Source organism: Strix uralensis, chromosome 4 (genome assembly GCF_047716275.1).
Source record: "Strix uralensis isolate ZFMK-TIS-50842 chromosome 4, bStrUra1, whole genome shotgun sequence".
Taxonomy (NCBI): domain Eukaryota; kingdom Metazoa; phylum Chordata; class Aves; order Strigiformes; family Strigidae; genus Strix; species Strix uralensis.
The window spans coordinates 37,469,548-37,494,388 of record NC_133975.1 but is presented as its reverse complement, the minus strand read 5'-3'; the positions used below and the strand labels follow the sequence as shown (position 1 = coordinate 37,494,388).

The 24,841-nt window shown below is 40.5% G+C and overlaps 2 protein-coding genes across 3 annotated transcripts in view; one reads left to right on the top strand and one right to left on the bottom strand.

The window, feature by feature from the left end:
• Positions 1-8,235, bottom strand: part of DCTD (dCMP deaminase) — a 58,865-nt gene extending 50,630 nt beyond the window's left edge. Inside the window, exons 1-2 of the mRNA XM_074866416.1 lie at positions 7,747-8,235; positions 6,396-6,568 (exon numbers count right to left, since the gene is read on the bottom strand). Coding sequence (XP_074722517.1) covers positions 6,396-6,462 — 67 coding nt within the window. The 5' untranslated portion in view covers positions 6,463-6,568; positions 7,747-8,235. The remainder of the gene's footprint in view (positions 1-6,395; positions 6,569-7,746) is intronic.
• The window catches only part of WWC2 (WW and C2 domain containing 2), a 105,564-nt gene continuing 88,125 nt past the window's right edge, over positions 7,403-24,841 (top strand). Inside the window, exon 1 of one of the 2 annotated variants that reach the window (XM_074866414.1) lies at positions 7,403-7,840. In XM_074866414.1, the coding sequence (XP_074722515.1) occupies positions 7,710-7,840 (131 nt within the window). In that variant the 5' untranslated portion in view covers positions 7,403-7,709. Of the gene's footprint in view, positions 7,841-8,475; positions 8,547-24,841 lie in introns of those variants that run through there. The other variant, XM_074866415.1, reaches the window with a different exon arrangement.

The following is a 24,841-nucleotide window of genomic DNA, read 5'->3' as shown; positions in this document are numbered from 1 at the left end:
GTGGAGAAATGGGCAAACAGGAATCTCATGAAGTTCAACAAAGAGAAATGCAATGTCCTGCACCTGGAGAGGAAAAACCTCACGCACCAGTACACACTCCAGGCCAACTGGCTGGAAAGCAGCTTTGCAGAAAAGGACAAGCTGACCAGGAGCCAGCAAAGCGCCCTTGCAGCAAAGACAGCCAGCAAGATCCTGGATTAGTAGTGTTGCCCAGGTGATCCTTGGTGATGGAGGGAGATGATCCTTGCCCTCTATTCAACACCGGTGAGGCCACACCTGGCATTCTGGGTCCATTTCTGGGCTTCCCCACACAAGAGTCATGAACATGACATACTGGAGCGAGTCCAACAAGGGCCACAAGGACGATTAAGGGACTGGAGCACCTCACATGTGAGGAAGGGCTGAGAGAGCTGGAGCTGTTCAGCCTGAAGAAGAGAAGGCTTAGGGGCTTCTCATCAATGTATATAAAGGGAGGATGCAAAGAAGATGGAGCCAGGCTCTTTTCAGTGGTGTACAGTGACAGGACCAGAGGTAACAGGCACAAAATGAAACAAGAAGGTTCCCCCTGAATATCAGAAAACTTTTTTCCTGTGAGGGTGACCAAACACTGGAGCCCTGAGAGGCTGTGGAATCTCCATCCTTTGAGATACTAAAAAAATGTCTGCACATGGTCCTGTGCAACCATCTCTAGGTGGCTCTGCTTAACCAGGGGAACTGAACAAGATGACCTCCAGAGGTCCCTTCCAACCTCAACTATCCTCTGAGTCTGTGATTTCTTTGGTATAAGCATCAACTGTATATCCTTTGGCTTTACATTCACACCCTTACAGAACAGCTGATGATCAAGCAACAGCTCTGACATTTCATAGTCCAAGGATTATGTTTTAATACTTGAATTTTGCAGACTTTTCCTAACTTTGAATTTTTTTTTTGAATGATCATTCAGTGTAATTTTTTTATGTTGTTGGAGGTTGTTTTTTTATGAAACGTTTCATTTATAAACACAAAACTACAGCTAACTACAATTTATGCTTTTGTTATGTTTCTCCACCAAGAAATTCAAAGGAGAGAGTTGTTGAAACGTTGTCATGTGTCTTATATGTGGACACAAGCATTTCATAACATGTGGTTGACCATATGGAATTGATAACTTTTATACACATTTTACCTGGGAATGAGATACTGAATAAAAGGAATTTTGGTATAAATTATAATCTTTTCCTTGTGATAAGAAAGCTTACCCCAAGTATTTCTGAGACCACATATTGAAATAATAAAAATGACACAATGCAGTTCAACAGATTCAGCTCAGGAGCTGAAAGCATCCTATGTTCTAATTCCTATCCTATTTCATTTAGGTATTTTTCACTCTATCAAGTCACTTAACACTTTTTTTTAATGTTCACTGCAAAGTGGACATAATAATATCATGCTGTGTTTTTCGATCTTTTTCAGTCCTCCAAAAAGTGCAAACATTGGGATTCTGGGTTTTGGATAACCAGACTAGAATGAAAATTGCCATGGGATGATTCATACAATTCAGCAACACCTCTAGCAGTCTAGAAGTGCTAAATCTTGCTATTGATGCATCAATCCTATTTTTGCTACAAATTGCACGGATTAATTTTATTTTTGCAGCATTGTTAGCAATGAGATGGGATTGAGGCTCCTTTGTTGTTGGCCAGGACAGATGTCAAAGTACGTTGCATTCACACAAAGAAACCCTACTTTTTTGAGGGGAAAGAAGAGGTGAAAAGTGGATAAAAGAAGCATTTTTTTTTCATATTATAGTTTGGCAGGTTCGTACTTGTTTTGTGTTTCAAAGATTTTTCATTTGTTAGAAGAAAGGTTCCATAAGCCTTTCCATCAGTCAGAGGATCATTTTTGGTTTTGTAATGCAGGTGTTAAATACTCAACCAATTAGTCCAGTCTACTTCATTTACTGCACTGTTTCCACAAGTACATGGATGATACAGAGAAGAAATGTACTTTAGGATGCCGTTGCTAAAACATTCCTTTTTGTATTTCACCCGTTGCCCCCCTTAGATACAACACCGCAGAAGTACATTAAGTGCTTTCTTCTGGCTGTGGTGGAAGCACTCCTTGCACCATCAGAGAGGGACTGTTAAAAGTATTAGCTCTGTAAACCTGTGCACTTGTATACTACTTGAAGGAGTATCTTAAATACTTGAAGAAATTAACCGCTGTTCTCCACCAAAGAAGCTGTTTTGGAGAAACTCCTTCATTCTTTCCTCCACGCCAATGAGCAGAAACCCTCTATTGCTGGCCTACTTCTGTCTTGCATGTGGCCACAAGACACGACCAGGCTCCTGGGAACCTTCCTGGCTGACCAGGTGTGCTTTTGCAGTTCTCCAAAAACATTAGACAGCAGTGAATAGCCACCACAATTCAATAGATATGATGAAACGTAGGAAATTAAATCTGTGTGCACAAGTATCAGAGATATATTTAAAAAAAAATACAGTGAGACTGTTTCTATGGAAGATGTAACATCAAGACAACATACCAAGACTGCATCAAGAAATTCTGTGGGAATATGCCTTGGAGGCTAATTTGGACCTTGCCAATCCTAGGGTTTTTGGAACAACCAAAATTCTCCATCTTCTTTTTTCTTTGTCCACAGAAATATCAGCAGTATGAATCAGAGTTACAGAACTGAATGCAAAGTTAGTTTAATGAGTGGTTTGGGGTGAGTTTGGGAAGATTTTACCATGAAAATGTTACTCACGTTTTCATAGGCTCTTACCACATCATTTCCATTCTACCTATCCTAAACTTTTAATCAGACTAACAATCAGTTAAAATTGTTCTGTGCACTTATTTTCAGATTTATAGGATTAGAATTATGCCTGCAAGAACTCGAAATGTGTAATTGCTCATTACTTTCTCCTATGCAGGCCTGAAGGCAAAAATAAGGCCGGAATTCTGAAAAAAGCTAGTATATACTCATTTGAAGCAGAACTTGGTATAGTCTTTTCCACTCATACTCCAGGACATCTTTGTAGGACATCCTATTTTAGCAGCAAGCTGTCCAATTGAATATAGGTGGAAAGAGCAAGCTTTGGAGTAACAAGAAAAGCTGAATGAGCATAAACTTTATCTGCCTCCATTGCTTCCGCAGAGCGTCATCATAAATTCAACCAGAAACAATATTATTCAAATATCTTTTACTCTCAGATGTATACATACGTCAGAGACTGACAACAGTAAAAGTAGCACTCCTCCTCCTTTCCTCCCTCATGCATGTACACTGTTTTTCTCTACAGGACTTTTTAAAACTAAAAATCTCACTGCATAAAGGAATCTTATTTTTTGGTAGGGTATTTCTGGAAAACATAGCTGTCAAGTAAAATTCACTGTTTTTAAATAAACAAATATTTATGATGCTGAAAATACTATTTTTTAGACTTCTACAGTAGCTGTATGTGAGGGAAGTCAGACTTGTCCATATTTGGTGGTTTAAGTGTCCAAAAAACCCACAACATAACCAATATATAGTTTCAAACATTTGTGTCAGATGTTTTTAGAAATTCATTCTGTCACCATACTTCATAATTCATTTTGCACCCAAATGCTGTTTGAAAGCAGTGGAGACTAACTATGCAGATTTTCAGGAAGACAGCTGCGGCTCTTGATTCAGAGCCATTTGTGGATAGTACAAGTTAAGAGTTGAAACAGCTGTAAATTTCTTCAGGGACTTCACTCTGGTGGATCATCAAGTTAAGGGAGTCTCTTGTTATGGAAGGACAGGGTACAAACACGCCTTTTTTGATCACAGTCAGTCCCAGGAACAGATTTACTGTGCAAGAAGCAGTAAGCAGAGAGTACCAGGAGATTAACTACATCAGTACAGACTGGAATAAGGTATGCCTCTCGTTATGGGATGGTGCACAACCATTTGCCTTTGTGGACACCCTTTCTGGATTCAGCCACTTCCATACTTGCGTTCTGAATTTTTGCATAGACATTTTTTCTTCTTCTAGCTGATAATAGTAAGTAGAAAGGACACAAAATAGTTATGACTCTAATTCCCTTTAACTCAGTCCTTTAACTATGTACTACTTATAAAGTGAACTTTTCCAGACCTGTTAAACAGGCATATGCAAAGCAAAAGAGAGACACAATTAGCTCCTTTTTGTTGAGCACATCTTGTTATTTCTCATACTTACTGATAAATACTTAAGTCAGGCCATAGCTACATTGTTCCGTGCTTTTGGACAACTCCTTCATATGAACCCTTCTGTGTTTTGAATAAAGCATGCTTACATCTTCTGAACTATGCTGTCTTATGCAATTAAGCCAAACAATCTGTGGTATGCTGTCAGCTGACAATGTCAGCACAACACACTAGCCAGGTTATCAGATGAGATGTAGGACGTATACTTGAAAAACTACTTTTAGTTAGAATTTATAGCATATTTTAAGCTAAAAAGAATGATTATTAACATCTGTTCTGCCTTCCTATATGAGGCATATGAAAAAATATTAAAGGATAGTGGAAGAAATTATTTTCTACCAGTCCAAATTGCAAAAGAGCAACAAACAAGAGGATAATTGGATTCTGTTTTGTACAATAATAGCAGTCCTTCAAAAAGCTAAGTGTTCTCACTGGTAATATTAAAGGTCTGGCATTTATTTACACAAATATTACCTACTTTTTGTCAGTCTGACTTCAAGTAGTATAATTTCTAAGTAGTTCTGAACTGGCATTTTGGACTGTAGACTCTTAACTACAAGTACAAACACAATGAAGTACTCAGACAATGGAAAATGGAGGGAGGAAGGGGAAAGCCTAATACTTACAATGCAACAGTTTATATTTAAGTGTAAGCACATCTGTATAGGCACACACAAGCATATGCATAGAAATTAGACAATTATGCAATGATCTTAGTATATTTATTTCCAAAAATTAAGAACTGCAATTTTCATTTATTTGTGGGAATGAAAATATTGATGTTTTCTGATGAGAAGTTTTACCCTGGTAAAGATGGTTATAAATCATCCACATGGATCTCATCTGATCAGGAATCAAAGATGTGGTTCTGACTGCCTTGGTCATGACATAGAATAGGAATTAGGTGTTACCTCAGGTGCCACAATTAACTTCAGGGGAATTACTGACATAAAGGTTTCACTGACATGAGGTTTCAGTTTTGTTTTGGTATTACAGATTTTCTAATCTCATGCTTTCTTTCGTGTGGATTATTTAGAGAGTAGGAGTATACAAGTGCTGCTGTGTAACAGGCTAGCTTTTTCAGGATGAAAAAGGCTATATCATTAGAAAAGCTCCTAGTTAATGCCAAAGTAACTGGCAGCTAGTTTCAGAAAAACTATATCCTCTATAGTTTTTTTATCAATTTACATAACAAAAGGTCTTATTGGTGTTGCAAACTGAATTTTAGAAGGGAAAAGGAAATCCAGTTTACCCTGTCCCACAATTGCCACATGTACTTTCTCACTGTAGGATGTCACCAGTAAACAAGTTTATAAAATTAGACTATTTAAATGGACACAAATGCAAATGCATAGCAAAAGTGCTTTTTTACACTGATGGAAAACCGGACTGGACTTTATAAACCAATCAGCTCACTGAAACTTAATATTGTCAATGAAAATAAATGAGTCTGACACTTTAATAGGCAATGATCCTGTTGGCTTTCCCTAAGTGGCTGAACACTTCAGGATATCCAGAAGTTAGGACAGCTCAGGTTTTCTCCACTGGGGCTTACTTCATGTATGTAGCTTCACTGCACATTACGTTAATACAACAGATGTGAAAGTAAAATCTTCCAGATAGTCTAGAGCTCAACATACAGGTATTTTGGGGGGTGTATGAGCCATTTGCAGAGATAGTCTTACAGAGTAAAATAAGTAGAATGACTAAAATAATAAAGGTCTTAACTCTAACAGACTGGCAATTAGCTAAATTAAAATCATATCTTTCTGGTACTTTTTTTCTATTTAGGAGCAAATCCAACAATGGGACTTAGATAGCTGTAAAGTAGTCACTGCAACACCTGTCAGGTATGTGGCCTCCAAAGTGGAATCCATAAACTTGTTACGCACTGAGTAGAGCTGAATGCTAAAGATCACTATAATGGAGTAGATAAATGGATTAACAAAAAAAAAAAAAAAAAAAAAAAGACAGCTCTGGGTGCCAGACTTCCTCTCCCAAGAAACTTTTAGTATTTTAAACCAGTAAGTTTAAGTGGAAAGAAATAGAACATTCTAGGAAACAGGGACTAAAATTTGGGTTACCTAGAAGTCCTAGCTGCTAAACTCAAGTCATATTCCCCCATACACGCTCTACTTCTGGTGCCAAATCTTGGGAATCAGATACACATGCAAATTAATAGAGCTCATTAAGTTACCTTCTATCAGCTGAACCATGGTAACCAGCCTGGAGTACTCTTCTCCTGTGGCACATGTGAGATACATGCACAGTAATTCACACCTGGTTTCTATGCTTAATGCACCCGAGCGGCCTGCTTTTTGGGCCAGAACGGTTCAGGACGCAAATGGTATGTGCCACGTATTCTCCACTCTGTTAAAAAGAGAAAAAACAAAGTAAGTTTAGGTACTTCCAGGGTTAAGGAAGGGTTCCCTTTTTTTATTTAAATTTTTAACTCGTGTATTTTAAATGTCAAGGTCCTTTTTAGGAACCCTTGAGCCTTGCTGGAGTTTAGCAGGAGTTCACAAGGATGCGGAGAGAGGTTAGCGGGACCGGGAGGGCAGAGAAAGGAAAGGAAACTCGACCCGGTCCGGCGGCAGGGCAAGGAGGCAGTGGCAAAGCCGCCTCTTCGCGGGGCACCCTCCCTGCGCCCCCAGGGCCGGGACATCCCCCGCGCCCAAGCCGCCGGCGCCACCTGATTCGGGGCCGGCGGCAAGTTCGCAGACAAAGGGACACGCCGCCGGCCGGCCGGTCCGTCGGTCGGTCGGCGGGCCAGCAGCCCCTTCGCGCCGCTCTCCCCCGCGGGGTGGTGGCGGCTGCGGGGGCTCCCGCGCCCTTCCCGCTGCCCAGAGCCTGCAGGGCCGCGGCCGCAGTGCTTAAGCGCCCGGGAGCTGAGGGCGCGGGGGCAGGGGCTGTTGGCGGTCTCACCCCCCCTCCCCCCCAGGTGGCTGCCTCCTACCCCCACAGCGGCTGAGCCCCTGCGGGACGCGGGCAGAGCTCGTTTAGAAGCGAGAGGGCCCCCCTTACCGCCTTCCCCCCCACCCCCTGCCGCTTGCCCTACGCGCTCCCCCGCTGGACGTTTTCTGTCCCGGATCCCCGGCCGGGGCCTGCCCAGCCCGGCGGCGGCGGTGGGCAGCGCCGGCAGGGTTAACCCTGAGGAATGCGGCGGGAGGAATGTGCATGCAGATGAGATGGATGCTAATCTCATGCTAATGAGCGGCGGCCGCGGCCGCCCGGGGCTCAGCCGGGCTCCCCGCGCCCAGACGGCAGCTGGGCTCCGCCGGCAACCCTGACCCGGGCTGCCGCGGCGCGGGCAAGGCGGCAGCCCCGGCATGGTGGACTGAGACCCGGCCGCGGAGGAGGGCTTTCCCCGGCTTCCGCTCCCGGCTCGCTCCGTGCCCCCTCCAGCCCCCGCTCCCGGCCCCTTCCCCGTGCCCCCGGCTCGGGTGGGGGCTTTTCCCGCTTCCCGTCTTTCTTTCTGTCCCTATGGAGCAGCTACCCCCGCCTCTCGACCATGCCTAGGAAAGCGGGGAATGGGCAGCTCCCCTTACCCGATGGCTGGGAGGAGGCGAGGGATTACGACGGCAAAGTCTTCTACATCGACCACAACACCAAGCAGACCAGCTGGATCGACCCTCGGGACAGGTGGGGACGCCCCGGGGTGGGGGGGGTGTATGGGGGAGGTTCGGAGCGGCGCTTGCCGGGCCCCTCGGCGGTGGGGCAGCTTCGTCGCGAAGGGACGGGGCGGGTGTTGGGGGGGCGCCGGAGGGTGCCCCTCTCGGGACGGGGGAGCGGGGGGAGGGCAGGAGCCTGTTTGTAGCCGGGCACGTCGTGCCCTCCTTCCCCTCGGCGTGGGTACAGCCTGTTGTAAGCCCGCTGCGTGAGTTGATGTTGGGGGGGCGAAGCCTTACAGACTCTTCCCGGCAGTCGACGGGGGTCTCTGGCGTTTGGGGGATTCCCGACAGGTACCGAAGTTTGCGAGTGCCTCCCAGAGCAGAGGCGCTGGCTCTTCGCCATCCCTCTCCCCCGGGCGCCGCGGAGCGGGGCCGCCTCCCTCCTGGCTGGCGGCGCGTCTCGGACGCCTGTCTCTCCCGCGGCCGCTCCCCCGCCCCCCCCGTCCCCGGGGACCGCCTGCCCCGTGGCCGGCCTGGCCCGCCCGTCCGGTGAGGTCTGCGCTGCTGGCGGAGAAGGAGCCGGGGCTGCGGGAGGCCTCGTGTGCTCGCTAGGCCTCAGCAAGCCCAAATCCTCCAGGCCCCCCCCCGCCAGCCGGAGCTCGGGGTGTTTGCTGCCCTTTCCAGGTCTCAGCGCTGTAAATCGGCAAACCTCCTTTGAAAGCGCTTCAGTGAGCGAGGTAACCAGCTCATAGGCTCCTCGCCCAGCAGTCACCGGGGCAGGTCTTTCAGCTGGGGAGGGGTTCAGGCTCTTCGAGGAGGCTTCAGTGGCTGTTTTTAATAGCTGGGTGATGGGCGCCAGGATACCTATGGTAAAACGTGAATTTTGTCCAAAGTGGTGCTGAAAAGTAATTAAAACCCCAAAACTTGGTGTGTATTATGAAATACAATGTTGATATTGAAAACACTGCAGTCCAATTATCAAAAACTTTTAAAAGGCATTATAAATTTATGGAACAAGCCGCACTGAATTATAAATGAAGGCCTTGGTTTACATTTCTCTGGGGAAATTAGAAAAGGTAGTTGTGACGAAGCTTGCTGGCTGTAAGTTGCATAGGGAAAGTTTTGACAAGCATCATGTGCTGTGTTAAGCGTACTTCTCTGTCCTATTTGCTACAGCAGCAAATTCCAGTAGTGGCAAACTTAAATTCCTTTCTACTTCAAAACATGTTAAATACCTGGTAAATATTAGTGAGGTGGTAAGGTATACAGGACAGTGTTATTTATTATACTTGGTCTTCTCAGGTGATTATTTATGTTTTTACTGCAGACAACAAAAACTTCTGTTTTTACTGTCTCTAGAAATAGTGGATTTGAAGTTTTGCTTACTTCTAGACTTTTAATTGTGCTTGCAAAGAGAATCCAAGATGATATGATTAAGGTAAAGCAAAATGCAACTTTGGAGTGTACTTATAATACTGCCTCATGAGTACACTAATTTAAATATTTTTTTACACATTCTGTAGTACTGAAAAGTTCAAGAGTATTCATATTTGGTGGTAAAATTTGAGTCTTCACTTTCATTAACAGAGTAGACAGCTAAGTGAGTAACACTTAGGATAAATATTGCTTCATTAATATCTTGATTACAAGTGAAAGATAAATCAAGCCCTGAGACTTGATAATCTGCAGTGAGAACTAAGGAAGTAAAGGCCTTTTTCAGAAAGAGTGGTGTTTGAAATAATTGTTAACCTATGTCAGTCATGCAAAACAAACAAATAGGGATTTTGCCCTAGGTGCTTGAGAGAATCCATGTGTACATGGCTCAGCTGTGAAGCTGAATTGCCTCCACAGAAGAGGGACTGACAAGCCCGGTCAGTGTCCAGCTTACAGTATTTGTATTTACAGTATCTGTATTTACAATCTGTATTTATATTGGTGACCTGGTTTGGAAAAGTGAGTAGGAAATGCATGAAAGTCCAGTGATGACTTTGCTCTAGATTCCATTGTATCTTCTAGGTGTTTAGAGAATATATGTTCGGAAACCATACAGGACATCATTAGGGCTTACTGTCAGAAAAACTGAAAAGTGATCTTCCAAGTTTGTCAATACAATGAAATCTGGATTTGTGCTGTTTCTAAAACTTACCATAAATTGTCAAAATGGAGGTAATGGGTTCTACAGAAAAACTGAAAACACGTTCTCTTGTTTGACGATACTTTAGGACTTTTTTTTTTTTAACTGTTTTCTCTGATGGAGGTCATAAAGTTTTTATAATGTACTTGTGGAATATTATAGTACATGGGCTCCTAAAAATCTTTCATTGGTAAAGCAAGTGTAGAATAGATAAGTTTTTATGGACAATATTCCTTCTGCTGTTGTTAACACTGCATTCCCTGGATGATCACATTAAAAAGTTACGCTTTATGTTTTAAAATAATTTGTATCCTCTTTGATTTAGAAGATACAAATACCTAAGAGTAGTGCTGTGAGACACCAGCCATATGTCTGTGGGTTCCCAGGTGTATTTGGGCAAAATTAGGAATCTCTTTGTTACTGGTTTAAAATATTCGTGTCTAGAAATAAGCTGAGGATTGAAAATGCCATATTTCAAAACTTCTTGGAAAATTATGTGTGGTGTTTTTTTTAAATAATGATGCTTTTGTCATGCTTTTCTGGTCTGTTCTGATAGTACATGTTTTTGTTACTGCTTCTATGGTGCAGGTCTGTTAATATAATGACAGCCTTGTGTACAGCTGTGAAAAAAACCTCACATCAGCTTCAAGCTTGGGGCTCAGTTTTCAGTTTTGCCCACTTCATTTATCCGAGTAATCCCATTGACATTAGAGAATCTCACGCTTGTAAGGGCAAGAGTGACTTGGCTTGTTGTGTTTTAGGAGTGTTGTGGAAGCTATTTGAATTGCACTGTTCTTCAGGGGTTTTTAATGTTTTGCACTATTCAACAGTGATTTTTCTCTCCAAACACTTAGGGTACTGTGTTGATTTGTTTTGAAGACTGGTGGCCCAAAAGAGAGGGCACTTTAAGATATAAAGTGTGAGAAAGAGAAACATAAAGGCAAGAATGTGGGAGTTGTACTAACAATTTCACTGGCTAAATATATAGATGTTATTTCTTTGTTTATGACTCCTCCAAGCTACAGCAAACTGAGAACTCACTGATCTTGACAGTTCTTCTGAACCTGGTTTATTGTAAGAAGGGAAATAGCCCAAAATATCAATTGTATCCTGCTCCTACTTGACAAAGTTATAAAACGACAACTATAGACCGAAGAGGATGAGCCAATGAAAAGGTGGGAAAGGGGTGGAGGAATTCATACTTTTCTTTGAAGTTCCCTTGAAATTCTTTCAGGTTCCTGGAATACTGAGTTATGTTAAGGTGTTGGTGTGGTTTTTTCTCTGATAGACAATTAAGGGGGGCTCGGGGTGGAGACAGAAGTTTGAAAAGGAAAATTTTTTTGTTTTTCCATCATTCCAACACATTTTAAGTAGGCCTCGTGTTTGTTATATTCCTTAGTGGAGCCAACAGAGTAGAGCACCAAGGAGGAGTGGAATAGGAGGTGGGAATCTCAGTACCCTCAAATCTTCAGCAGCTGGATGACATTTGGTTTTCTCACCAGGAATGCAGGGCTTCTCATATCTTGGTTTCTACATAGTAAATTGTCCATGCTCCACTGCTGATCACCACAGACTCAAAACAGGTATCTTTTTTTTTTAGCTTGCCTAAGATGAGTTCCACATCACAAATTCTGAAGCTGCAAGTGATCTGTATTTAAATGTTTATCTGCACTCCTGTCAGAGGACTGAGCTGCTATGAAAACAAAACTATCCTTTCTTTCTGCCCCCTTTTCAATTCTTTCCACTGAGGAGAAAAATCTGTTTAAAATACATTTGTACATTTGAAACAGTTCATGGTATACTTTTACTAGAATGTTTCTAGAGTACTCACTAACTATATAACCAAGAAGGTGCTTGAGAAACATTGAATGTGCAGAAACCAGAGAACTTCACAGGTTAAGAGATTGTGAGTTTTCTTTGTGGTGACATGGAGAGGGAATGCAGTTTCCATTGCTGTTTTCGTCTTTTGGGGAGATGAAAACACTCCAATTTCTATAATGGAATCTGTAGTTTGTGCAAGATTTGTTTGAATTAGAACATTTATTAGGTTTCAGCAATTAAATGTTGCGTGCCCTTTTCCCTTAGAAGAAAATGGCACTTTGTTCTTGCAGCTTGCTTTCTCTTGTCCTGTGAACAGCAGAGGGAAGATCCTGAGATTGAAATTACTTGAGCAGGGGGACTTTCATCCTGTCTCCTGGGCACTACTGTAGCTCAGGGTTGTGTGGTAGAAGACTTCCTGTCACAGTGGAGACTTGGAGAAGTAGGAAGTGTGTAAGATGCTGTACTGGTAAAAGTTAAAGGTAACAAACGAGGCAAGCAGAAGAGGGAACAGCATGATGGGAGGCATCATCAGAGATTGGAAAATACATTTGGAACAATTTTTTTTTTGCGTGGAAGTAAGCTGTGTTGTGATGGTTAAGTAGAATAACTTACTATCTGAAGTGTCTGAGGCAAGTACGGTTCTGTGTGAAATTGGTGATTGTAGGACTTCAGCTAAAATAGGAAAAAATTCTGAAATGTTGAAACTTCTGGGTGGGTGGGAGGGAGGGAGGGAACAAAATTTAGGCAAGAAATAGGGAGTACAAGTCATCTGTCCTTTGAAGAAGTTAAATTGAAGTGTTAGTCATTACATTTTGAAAGGGATGGATCTTAATTCTGTTTTAAGTGCAAATCTCAACATTACCGATTTAAGGCACAACTAGAGCAACTACCTAATAAATCCTTTCTTTAGACTGCTGCTTGCTAAGAATGAATTTAATGGCAAACCATTACTGAAAGGTTCCCTTTCTCATTCCCTTCCTATTTTCCCTTGCCATCTCTCTTGTTTGCTAGAAGCTGAGGAGGGAGTGGGGCTTTTATGTTTTTGGTGATGTGGAGCTGTTAAATGATTGCCTCAACAAACCTTATGAAATTCTAACCTTAATAAGAAATAGTCACCTGCCTATTTTGAGAAATCAATAGAGGATCGTTTGATGACACTCCAAGGTGTATAACTTGTAATAATCCTGTAGTGAGATAGGACAACAATTTTTTTCCCCCAATATCTTTCTGCCTTGTTTCATCCTGTATTATCATTTGCTGGTTTTTATCCTAATTCCACATAATTTGTTTGTGTCTCCTTTTCTGCTCAGGAATGTGCATATTCCCTGTGAAACTTGTCTGGTATCTCATTCTGGTTTCAGTGACAGGTTGGGAACTGCTTTTACTTAATTGATGTATATTTATTCAAAATAAAACCCGTGATGCAAGTACTGAACTCGCAATGAGAGACTAGCTGTGTCTGAACTTCTGACACCTTCATTTGTTTATCCAGTGTAAAGCAGAATTCTAATATTACAGTGCTAATATAGCTGTGATAGCATCAGATAGTGTTAAAATGCATAGTGATTGTGTATGTGGGTTTTTTAACTAGTCTGTCATTTGCTTGGGGCTATGTGTTGTTGATTTTAGCATTAGTGAAAATGGCTATGTTAACTCTGAGATAATGCTTTTATTCTTGATTTCTCTGGGAGTGATAGAGCTGCACTGTATCTTTCATCTCAGAGCATGTGAAGTTAACAAGTCAGGAAATGCTACGGAGTATTTGCTTATGTGTGCAAAGTATGTACGATTGGTTAAAGCAAAGGACTGTGACCTGGAATGCAAAGTGGGGCAAGTGGTCTAGACTGGTTTCTCCAGACCTATGTCTGTAGAACTTGCCTACTGGAGCTATTTCGATTAGAACCTATCTTGACTTACAAGATAGTATTACTGTAGTTGTCATGCACAAGTTAAGCCTTAATGAGAAGTTGTCCACATGAAGGAAAATAGACCTTTTCTAAAGGAATGAGCTGTTTGCTAGAGATACTGTCCTACTACAATATGGTTAAATGAAGGAATAACTTCAGAACTATCTTACATTTTCAGAGAAGGGGAACTGGCTTTACTTTAACGGCTGTGGAAAGTTTTCATTTTTACAGGTAAGGGTCAATATATAGAGCAAACAGGATAAATTATTTACAGCTTCAGAGATCTGTACAGATTACATTAGTTCTTGTTTTTCTGTAGTTAAACAACTTGTGTTCAACCCTTTGGTTAAAATTCTATGTTTTGAACATGTTATTAAGGTTATTAGATTAAGATAAGAGGATTTCTCTACTTCCACTTACTAGTGTTTGTAACATTTAGAGACAAGTTGAATTTTGTGAAATAGATTTTGGTTTGGTTTTCTTGCTACTTTTTTAGCCTAAAAAAAGTTGTAGGTATTTGAGTTTTATATCACACAGATGGCTAAAAACTAGAACACTACTCATGGAAGTAATGGAAAAGGTTGAAACTGGACGAACATACAGTAATATTTCCATGGTGACACATTGTCAGAAAGGCATGAATAGAAACAGTGCTAAAATTCCACACCTGTTAAGCTGGGACATGTAAATTCTTATTACAGCAACCTGTGAGGGATGTGGAAAAGGGTTGCAGAGCAACCCTTGCAGAGCAGTAACGCAGCCCCCTGAGTCTGGACTGTCATTGTTCTGTTTACCTATCCTTCTCCTGTCACCAAATAGTAAGCTGACTCCAGGAGATGGTTTGGCTAAAATGAAACCCCTTGTTCTTAGGGTTGTTTTCCAGTAGAATCAGCTTGTGTCACTGGATGGATACTAGTGCTGGTGTGAGGCAGGAGGCAAGTCCAGAGCTGGGAGCAAAAGGGGAGAGTGGTGCTGTAGAAACCAAGATGCAGATCAATCCTAGCTGCTGTGGAACTGTAGTCTTGGGTGTCCGTTTTTTTTGTTGAGTTCTCCATTGTTTTATTGTGTGTGTCTTTGTGTTCACCTTTGCTTTCCTATGAACCAGCAGTACAACTGTCACAGACATCTTGGTCCTAAACATGTTTTCTGTCACCAAGAAACCTTTATGATGTTACAGATTTTTACATGTTTGTTACTGTGAAGCTCTTGTTGAGGAGAAATTTTGTTGTTGTATGGTTGCAGAATTAGATCCTATTTTCTGGGAACGTGCTGCTGTTGACAATATGTTTATGAATAGCTAATTTCTACTGTGTATGAAAGATCATAAATTCTTTGACTTTGCATTTTTTCCTTAATTATTCATAAAACATGTTTTAGACTCTGCTGCAAAGTATCTCACCAGAATGACGGTGCAATTCAAGACTTGGAATGGTTTATTGTGTGAAGCGAACTGGAGCCATTTGTCTTCATGTATTTGAGGGAGTTGTCTATATTGGACAAATTGACTTGTCATTCATTTGGAAGGAGCAGCTAGTGGTTGAAAAGGGGAGTGATACAGTAGTTACTATCTCCCTTTTGTGTTGCTTAAGTATTTTGTAGGGTTTTGCTTTGTGGGTGTAGGGTTTGGGTCTTTTTTAATAGCACATTTTGAGTGTTGCTGAAAACTATTGCTCTTCCCAGTGACTTTTTCTGTGCAAAACCATCAGTGATGGTGAAGTTCCTACCTGACAAAGCCAGTCTCTGGCTCTTGTTTTTAAAAGGCTAATGAAAGGTCTTCTTGGGAGAGAGATTGCTTCCCCCCCAGCTTTTTTAAGTGTACTTGAAGGCTAATTTGCTTTTGGAATTTTTTGGTTGGTTACGACTTCTGGCAGTCTCAGTGGCATGAATGTATTCTGTCAACTGAAACAATCATTTGCATCTCATAGAACATGATCAGATGCTATCCTTTGAACTTGGATACTGTACGTACTTGAAGAAAGGCAACTTTATCTCTTCAACTCTGAATATTGGTTTTGATATGTCTGTGCTGGTTTTCTCAATTCATTAAATCAAACTTCAATCTTTATTTGAAAAACAAAAAGAACAACCATACCAGGATGCCTTCCGTAATATGCTGTTTGTTCTGATAATCAGGCTTTCAGTGTCTAGAAATACCAAATTTTTTTTACTTTTGGTATAGAGGAAAAAAGATCTAGAAGAATAATCTGTATTTTAACTAAATCCTGCTAGGAGACTGTCTTTGCAACTTTCTCGTGTTGTTAATGAAGGAACAATGCTTTACACACCTATTGTTTCTTTTTAAAGTACTTTGAAGCTGTAGTCTTCCCCAGATAAGCATGTCTTATGGCCTACAGGTCTGACGTACGAAGAATTCTTACTCTGATTCAATGCCTGGCCCATAGCTCTTAAGAGTTTACATCCCTCATAGAGCTAGGAATGTCTGACAAAGATGCAGGTATTTTTAATCATGTGGCAGATGAACTTTTGTTATTCTGCAGGTTGTGTACAAGCATGTCATGCCATACGGCAATAAGTATGCCCAATGCATGATGAATGGTGCTTGCCTTTTAGTGATGTGGCAGGCGTATGTCTTAGTAGCATCTTATCAAGTAACAGGGTTTGACCGAAGTGCAGCTGTCCCCTGTCAGATAGCTGCATGGCAGTGTTTTTATTGGGATCACACTGTGGAGGAACAATTCCGGTCGCTTCTGTCTGTCACTCTCTAGGACACTTCTCATCATTGGAGGAGAGGGTGATTTGCTATGTGGTTCTATAATACTTCCAGAAGAGGAGGTATGGCCTGCTTCAGGTGAAAAAGTAGGTATTGTAACCTTGCTCACTGTCTGTGGTGGATTGCAGAAAATTGTCAGGGAAAGACATCTATTTGTTCTTGATGAGGAAACAATGGGGTGGGTTTTTTCCTTTGTTTAATACCGTCAATTGTTAAACTGTAATCTAGTCCAGAAATGCCTGTCTCGTGGCCTGGCGATCTGACCGAGAAAGAATACTCTTATTCAAAGCCTAGTCCCTTCATTCTTAATTCAGATTTCCTTGATTACACTAAAAATGTTTATGCAGACTTATAACTTTCTGCCTCTTCACTGGTGTTAACAATATGTCTCTATGAAAACTCTTAATTACTGTTAGAAAAAACTGTGAAAAATTTTCATTGGTTAATAAACAGTTACTGTGCATCAGAGAAAGAGATGTGATCCAGATTTATGAACTTTTATTTCTTTAAGTGCTGTTACTTAGCAAATGATTACAGTCTCATTCTGTGATTTGATTCATGTTCATGAGCGGTTCTGGCTGTGTAGGACCTCTATGTGCATGCTGCTGTCCTCACTGTAGCCTGACTGACGCAGAGCCCGACCAGGGGGTGCTGGTTTTGGCTTCCATTCCACAAAGATTCAGTAGAGACCAGTTGTCATGGAGAAAGGTTTATAGCGCAGTAAAGGCTGGAGTAGCTGGAAGCTGAACTAGGGAGGGAACATTTGAATGTTCTTGCTTTTGGGAGGGCAATGGGGAAAGTGGGACATGTAATGGAATCTGATGGACATTACTTCTGTAAAATAGTTTGTGGTTACTGTTGCGTATAAAGCTCCTTCTTTGGTGTTTTTGTCTGAGATTCATATGATACAAAATTTCTCATGAGCAAAGTGACATTTCTGTTTCATAAATCATCCACCACTCAAGTGTACTTGTCTTGTTAAATGTGTGTTGTTAATTGAGGTTTGGTTTAAGTTTTAAAACATTTTGGTGGTCTTGAGTTACACTGTGAATACCCAGCTTGAGGTATCTTTGTATACATCATTTCTTGGTGCAGCACCAAATAATGTCATTTACAGTTTTTATTTTTAAGAAGGTAATGACAGGCATCCTTTGAGAAACTCATGTACCTTCATAAGTTTAGGAGCTTAGCTTATTTTCTTTAGGAAGTGGGTAGGAAAGTCTTAACACATTACTTCTGTTCTTAATTTGTTGTTAAAACTGACAGAAGTTAGGTCATGATTCTACCTTAAGGACTATATTTAATTATGCTTTTTCTATACTCTTGGGGATGTATTTCCAGGTGTACCTAAGCCCACTGTCCATCCAAATCTGACCCCTGTATTTCCAAGACCTATACAATGTGAACTTAGTGTATTCACACATTGTTAAAAAGAAAAACCAAGTCCTTTTCAGCTCATTCTGTCAGCACTGTCTTAATGCATTATGCCATCTTGTACAGTAATTTGTGATAAGTTTTAAAGTATGGCCTTGCAAATGTTACATATGATTGTATTTTTTCTGAGGCATTGCATTGATTTTAATCATGTTCCCAGTAATTGACGGTTTTATTGTCTTCAGGATCTGACCTAAATGGTATTTTGCTTTTTTGTTGCTTGAGACCTTTAGTGCAAACTGCAAAGACTCATGCTTAGCCCTCCCCCCCCTCTTTTTAGTTGGGATAGAATTGTACAGTGTGAGCAATTCTAGTTTGGAGTGCTATGGAATTCTCTCAGAGATTTGCAAAATAAGCTATGATATGACTTTAAGGCACACAACTGTTCAGTACAAAATTCCGGAGTGAACGGTGACAAATTGCCAAAACTGGAATTGGAATGTCCATAGAGTTGGAGTGAAATAGAGAAAGCAGGATACTGCTCAGATGATGTGATCTCTGAGGCTCTGACCTGACTTTCACCCTTCTGAAGTAAATAATAGTGTTCCCTTTAATTTACTAGATTGGCATGTAGGCCTGTAGAGAAGCGCCAGAAATCGAGATCTTGTCTTCTGTGTTTTCATATCTTAGTGTTCCTGGACAGTAAGAGTTTTGCCAAAGTTTTTCATATTTCCCACATTCTTTTGCAATTGTCAGCTTTGGTGCAGAAGTGGCAGGCTGAGGTGTGGTGCTTTAGTGGGTTACAGCATGAAGAAGGATCATTTGGAATGGAAGTATTAAATATTCAAAATATATTTTGCTGAAGCCTTGAGTAATAAATGCTTGTACATAAGAGGATGCAATTCAAGACAGTGATCTGACAAGGAGTAAAGACATCTTTCTGTCATGTTGTGAGTATTGCAGTGCTTGAACTGAACTGTTAACACATTTACAATCGTTCTGGTGAACAGTAGAATACTACGGATGCGAATAATCATCTGAGACTTCTACAGGACATTCTTGAAATAGTGTTCAAATGACTAGAGAAATTATGGGATGCAGCAAAGCACACAAACACTGTAAGCCTTTTAGTCAGGCTAGTGCGGTCAGTGATTTACTACTGCAGTAAGGCTTAATACGCAGGAACTTACATGCTAAACAGATGATTTGTTCAAGTTTGAGCTTTGCACGTTCTTTTCTGATTTTCCTCTGTTATTTATAATCCCTAGGCTCTCTTTTTATATCTACTCTTTGAGAGAAAGACTTTGGTGAACTAAAGTTCTAGGTTTGCTAAGGAATTGTTAATTGGTTACACTGCTGTGTTAGCTAAATTAATGATACTATGGTCTAGAAGGTGAATTGCTTATATTAAAACAAATTATTATGGTGATATGGATTAGGCTTTTTGGTTCTTGCTTATGCTCTTGTTTGCTTGTCTGGTGGTTGTTCTGCCCTGCTTGCTAGCATGACTTACAATGATCTAAAATGAGTGGTGGACTTCTGTGCTGTGGCAGGCTGCTGATTGGCATTCAGGACCTGACTGGCCCATTTGCTCAGAATACATGACAGCCATCAAAACTTTTGACAAGAAAATAAGCTTTGAGGACAAATGTAGAACAGTTAAGGGTTTTGTATTAAAAAATATTTAGAATCTCCTGTACTTGATATTTCGTGTCCTTTTTTGTCTGTCAGATTTTGCTGAAAAGTTGTGAGGTATCTTCTTCCCGGTCAAAGTAGTGTTTCCATAATCAATACTTCATTTTTAATTTTATTTTTAATTTAATTTTAATTTTATTCTCTATTTGGTATACTAGATAGTTAAGCAGCTTCAGCCAGCTGCCTGAAGTTCTTGTGAAACGCTTTCATTGCAGTGTTGAGTGACAGTGCTTATCAGAGGACCCTCTTTGTGGCAGTACTGTCATTGTTTATTGAGGTAGTAGGTTTCCAACAGATCTTTTGGGAATAAGCTCTCATAAATAGCTATTTTGTAATACTTCATTTGAAAAGTTTTTTAAAATGGCCAGTATTAGAACTTTATCTGAATGCTCACTTTTTCCGTAGGTGTGAATAGTACCCATCTGTTTAAGACATGCAGTATATTTAAAACTGATGTTGCACTGATGAACACAGTAACATTCAGATACCATCACAGCTTTCATGTGGCCTTGATGGTGATGTCCGGATGTGGGGCTATTTCGATTACGTTAAAAACTGTATACGAACTTCGTACTTTAAATGTAAGATGATTGGATACTTGCAAAAATTTTGAAGGACAAGAAGCTTAAAGGAAGTGTGTCAGGGCATACCCTGGAAACCTAGTCCCACAGTCACCTGAACTGTACTCCTGACCAGAACAGATCACAGATCTCTCTTGGCCCAGCTGATCCAGAAGTCAGCATTGAGAGATGGGACTGGTACTTAACAGAGTTTCACTTCATTATAAAGTGTCTGGCAATCCAGGATATTGGAAGCGCTCCCAAACTCCACTTTTTCCAGTTGAGGTGTAGCAAAAGAGCGCTACCTTTCTTTTTTCTCCTTGTGATATCTCCTTTGGCTGTCAATCAGCCTGATGTTGCTTGATGACAAAGGTAAAAACGAATATTGGGATGGCAAAACCTTTCAAACTGCCCATTCCTGTACTGGGTGATCTATTTCTCTTCTCAAGAACATCTGCACTGAAGTCCTAGAATTCTGAGCTAATCAAGGAGGGTAAATAAACTTCCTGCTGCTGTGGACAAATTCATCAAGATTCAAACTAGATAATTTAGGGACAGGGTTTTTATCTGTAGTGTTGAGACCTTTGAGACCTGCTGTAGAAATATCCTAAGAATATACTGGGTAATGGAAATCAGATATTAAGTTGGAAGAGAGGAGAGTGAGCAGAGAATCTATATGATGATTAAAAATCTGTTTCTTTTTAAATATTTTTGAAATAAAAAGAAGCAAACACAGAATTTTACAAAATCCATGTTTACTGTCCCGTTTCAGAGAAACAAATTAGTGCATTACTGTATTTCAGTTCTGCCTATCTGGTTGAGATATACTTGATTTTCATGTGAAAACATCTTTTAAGTTTCTTTCAGAGAATAAGATGGTTCATGATATAATATGATTGGGACAGTATTCAACTGTTGCTTGTCAGTTTGGGTGGTCTGATGCTCAGATGAATTTGTGAAAGAAATGAGACTAGCAGACACTGAAGTTTTGATTTTGTGAAGAAAAATTGTGTTGGTAAAGGCTGAAGATAGTTCCCTTTCCACCTTTAGTTTCTGTTTGACACCCCTCCCTTCAGTTGTACTACGCCGCTGTTTGTGCATCTTTGCTCTGAACCAGAGTAGAAAGGCTTAAAAGCAGCAGGAGTAAAGATTTAAAAAAATCCCATTAAAGGTTGTATCTCAACAAAAGCTTATAGTACTACTGCATCAGTGAAAAGTGAATTTACCTCCTTTTTTATTTTGACAAGATGGATCATCTTCCTTAAACTAGGTTTGGTACTGAAGGCTTCATTTTGTGAGAGCACAATCTCTGGATGATGTGGAAACTAAGGGTAAATTAGGTACAGAATGCATTTTGAATGAATACTGACTTGGGTCTTCCATACAGATGTTGAAGTATGTGAAAGTGACAGCAGGCAACTGATGAAAATTAATAATTTTTTTTAATAGAAACCACAGTGTTTTAACATGGAGATAGAATTTATACTGTTCATTATGTTGAAACTGATGGGCCGATATATAATCTGTATCCCATAAGAGCTTTAAAAATAATTGCAAATGAAATCGCAGTGATTTACTGAATCAAAAAGAATGGGCAATGTAGACCGAGATTTGTGGGCAAACACTAAAACAGGTTACCCTGAGTGGTTGTGGGCGTGACTCAGAGCAACCTGATCTGATTTCAGAGTTGTCCTGCATTGTAGGATGTTGAACCAGATGAGCTCCAGAGGTTCCTTCCCACATACATTATTCTGTGATTAAGTTTTTTTTTAAACAGGGAAAAAAATGTTGTCTGGGGAAGACTGGCCTGCTATTACTAAAAGCGAATATTTCAGGATTTTGATTTTTATAGCTGGCCTTTCCTTCATTATTTACCATGCATATGTAGGTAAATAGGGGTTTATCAGGGTTAGATCATCAAATTAACTAAACATTGTATTTTGGAAAAAATACTAGTTTCAGAGAAGTAAAGCACTGATGTAATGTGTTTAAATTCGAGGAAAGCACTTACTATCATACCCTGACATTAAGTCCTTAATCCCAAACACCTGTGCCTTTAACAGAAAAATTAGGTGATGATCAAGTAGCTGCAGAACAAGGACACTAAAATTTGCTCTATTGCAATGGGAATTATGAGGGTAGTGTAGGGTTACTAGCAGTGTTTTGCAGTATAATGACAGTAACTCAACCACTGTCCACTTTAGTGACTATAAAATGATCTAAAGCTTCATTTTGCTGTAGTTATCAATCCTAAAGCAAAAGTATAGAAATTAAATGTCTTTTTCACTTTGAAGACTAGCTCTGCTCTATGTGGTATCAATATAGATCTCCAACACCCAGGAGTTAGCATGTATTTCTAACATGAATTTTAGAATTTGATGAGGAAAATGTGTATTACATCTAGTGATCTGTTTAATAAAGATACCTGGGGGGGGGGGCTACATTATTTGCAGTGTAATGTTAAAGTTACTTCTACTAAATGTACTAGAAGCATATAGTTATGATTTTTTTTCTGTTCCTTCAAATGTGACTTTGGAAGGGACAACATTTTAAAGTTTGTTCCAGAAGGCACTTTCAGAGATGGATGATTGAAAACAACTCTCCTGAATGGCACCTTGCTGTACTTCATAGATCATAACAGCTTTTATTCACCACTGTGATTGTTTTTTAAATTACTACCTGTGGATGAATACTTGAAAGAATTGGCCTGCTGGCTGCACATTTGGTTTGATTGGGGGCTATCTTGAAGTTGCCTTTAAATTACATGGGGCTCTTGATGATCCTAGCATTTTCTAATCTTCTTTGTACTGCATGTTGGTTTGGCCTTTTTTTTTGTTTCTTACATTCTTGCAATTTTAGAAAGAACAGTAATTCTACCTTTAATTTTTTTCTTGTTTAAAAAAAAGTGTGTCATTTCAAGCTAAGATATACAGAGATGCTTCTTTTAAAAATGATAAAAATGCTGTTTATTTTGCATTATTCTTCCACTGGAATCTGTAAATTATGTAATAGATAATTATTATACTAATAGCTGCTGACAGGCTGGAAACTGTTTAATTTATAAGAGAGACATTTGTCACAGAAAAAGTTCCAAGTGACATCCATAACAGTGGTGTACAAAAGCAATACTGCTTTAATACTTTATTGAAAATACTGATACAGCAGTAGCATGCTACATGTTTTTCCACAGGTGAATGTTTCTTTGGACTGTCACTAACAAGACACACAGAAGAAAAGAGAGAAATTGAATGTCATTAAGACAAAGTGACAGTTGAAGTTGGTTGAAATATTTGAATAAACAGCTTTTTTTAGAAGTTGCAGTGTTGATAAGTCTAAAATGTTCCACTTTTCTGTTTTGGTGAAAAATTTTTGTCAGAGGCCCTTTTGGGAGTGTAAAAGACTGGAAGATTTTATTGCTTGTTAGACAGGGTACTGTTCTGGAATGTGAAAGAATCAGATTCCAGTCCCTTTCCTGGCTCAGAATGACTTGCTGCTATTGAAAAGCCATCTTCCCTGAATGAATGAGGTGGAAGACGTACCTGAACATCCCAGGCCTGTTTCCTGAACTGCCATAACCTGCAACAGGAAAATCTAGGTTTCTGTTTTGAAAATGGAACATTGTGAAAATTTGGGGGGGGGGGGGAAGCAGACAAATGACTAAAAAGAAACAATGATGTAGAAATTCCTGTGAAATGTAATTGTTGTCCTCTAGATAGCATTGAGAGGTGTGCCTATCAGTAGAAATATTTAACCAAAGACTATGTGTAATCTCCATAAATTCCTCTCAGATTTTTATCAACAGTAGTTTCCAGCTTTGCGTGCCATGTCCTGTATGCCCTCTGTTCCTAGCATTTGATCTTTACTCTTTTCGTGCAGAAAACAGCTGGAGTGAATAAGCAGAAGATAGGAGTATGAAGGAAAGAGTGGATCTTGGCCTGTTCAAATATATCGCTCCATCTGTATGAATAGTATAGAATAAACAAAAGGTAGGTAAGGGTGATGGCAGCAGGAGAATCCAGCATTTTTCAGTGCCCTGAAGTCCACAATATGTTTTAGCTTGTTGGCAGCTTAACAACACAACTAGGAATGTTAGTGTCTGGCAGGAGGAGCATGATTTGCTCTGTACAGTTTGCATTAGTTCTGCTTCTTGGGCCACAAGGACATGCTTATCCACGCCTTCCTTTCCAGATCCCCAAAAACTGAGGTCAGAAGGCCATAGGTGTGTTGTGGGCCACCTTTCCCCTTGGAAATTGCTCTTCCCCTTCTGCTTTCTTTTTCTGAGGTGTATAGTGGCTGGAGGAAGCAAACCAGAAGGAAACAAAGACATGAAGGTTAGGGTTGGGGTGTTTCAGTCCTTGTATTGTCTTGGTGGGGAGTTTGCAAGTAACAGACATCCTGCATACTTCAGCTGAGGGGTTTCTCTGACCCTTCTCTACCTCATTCTGCACCTAGTGACTGCAAATCATGCTCTGCAAACTATACTCTGTCCCACTTTGCTCTACTAACAGACTTAAGAGTCTGCCTGCCTAATGTGTCACAGGAGCATCGTGCCACATGGATCATTTTGCCTGTGTTCCTGCTGTCTGAAGCAGTCATCCATACTGCAGAACACTCAGTTACAGCCCATTCACAAGTATTTGGGCCACCCATGATGGACTTTGGTTATAGCCTAAGCGTAGTGAGTGTCAGTACAGTAAAGGTCCTTTGGACATCAATTAAGCTTCCTAGTCAGGGTTGTGAAAGGAAGAGATTTTGCCTTCCCAAAGCCCAGTGAAGGGATCAAAAAATGCTCTAGCCTGCTTTTTTCAGC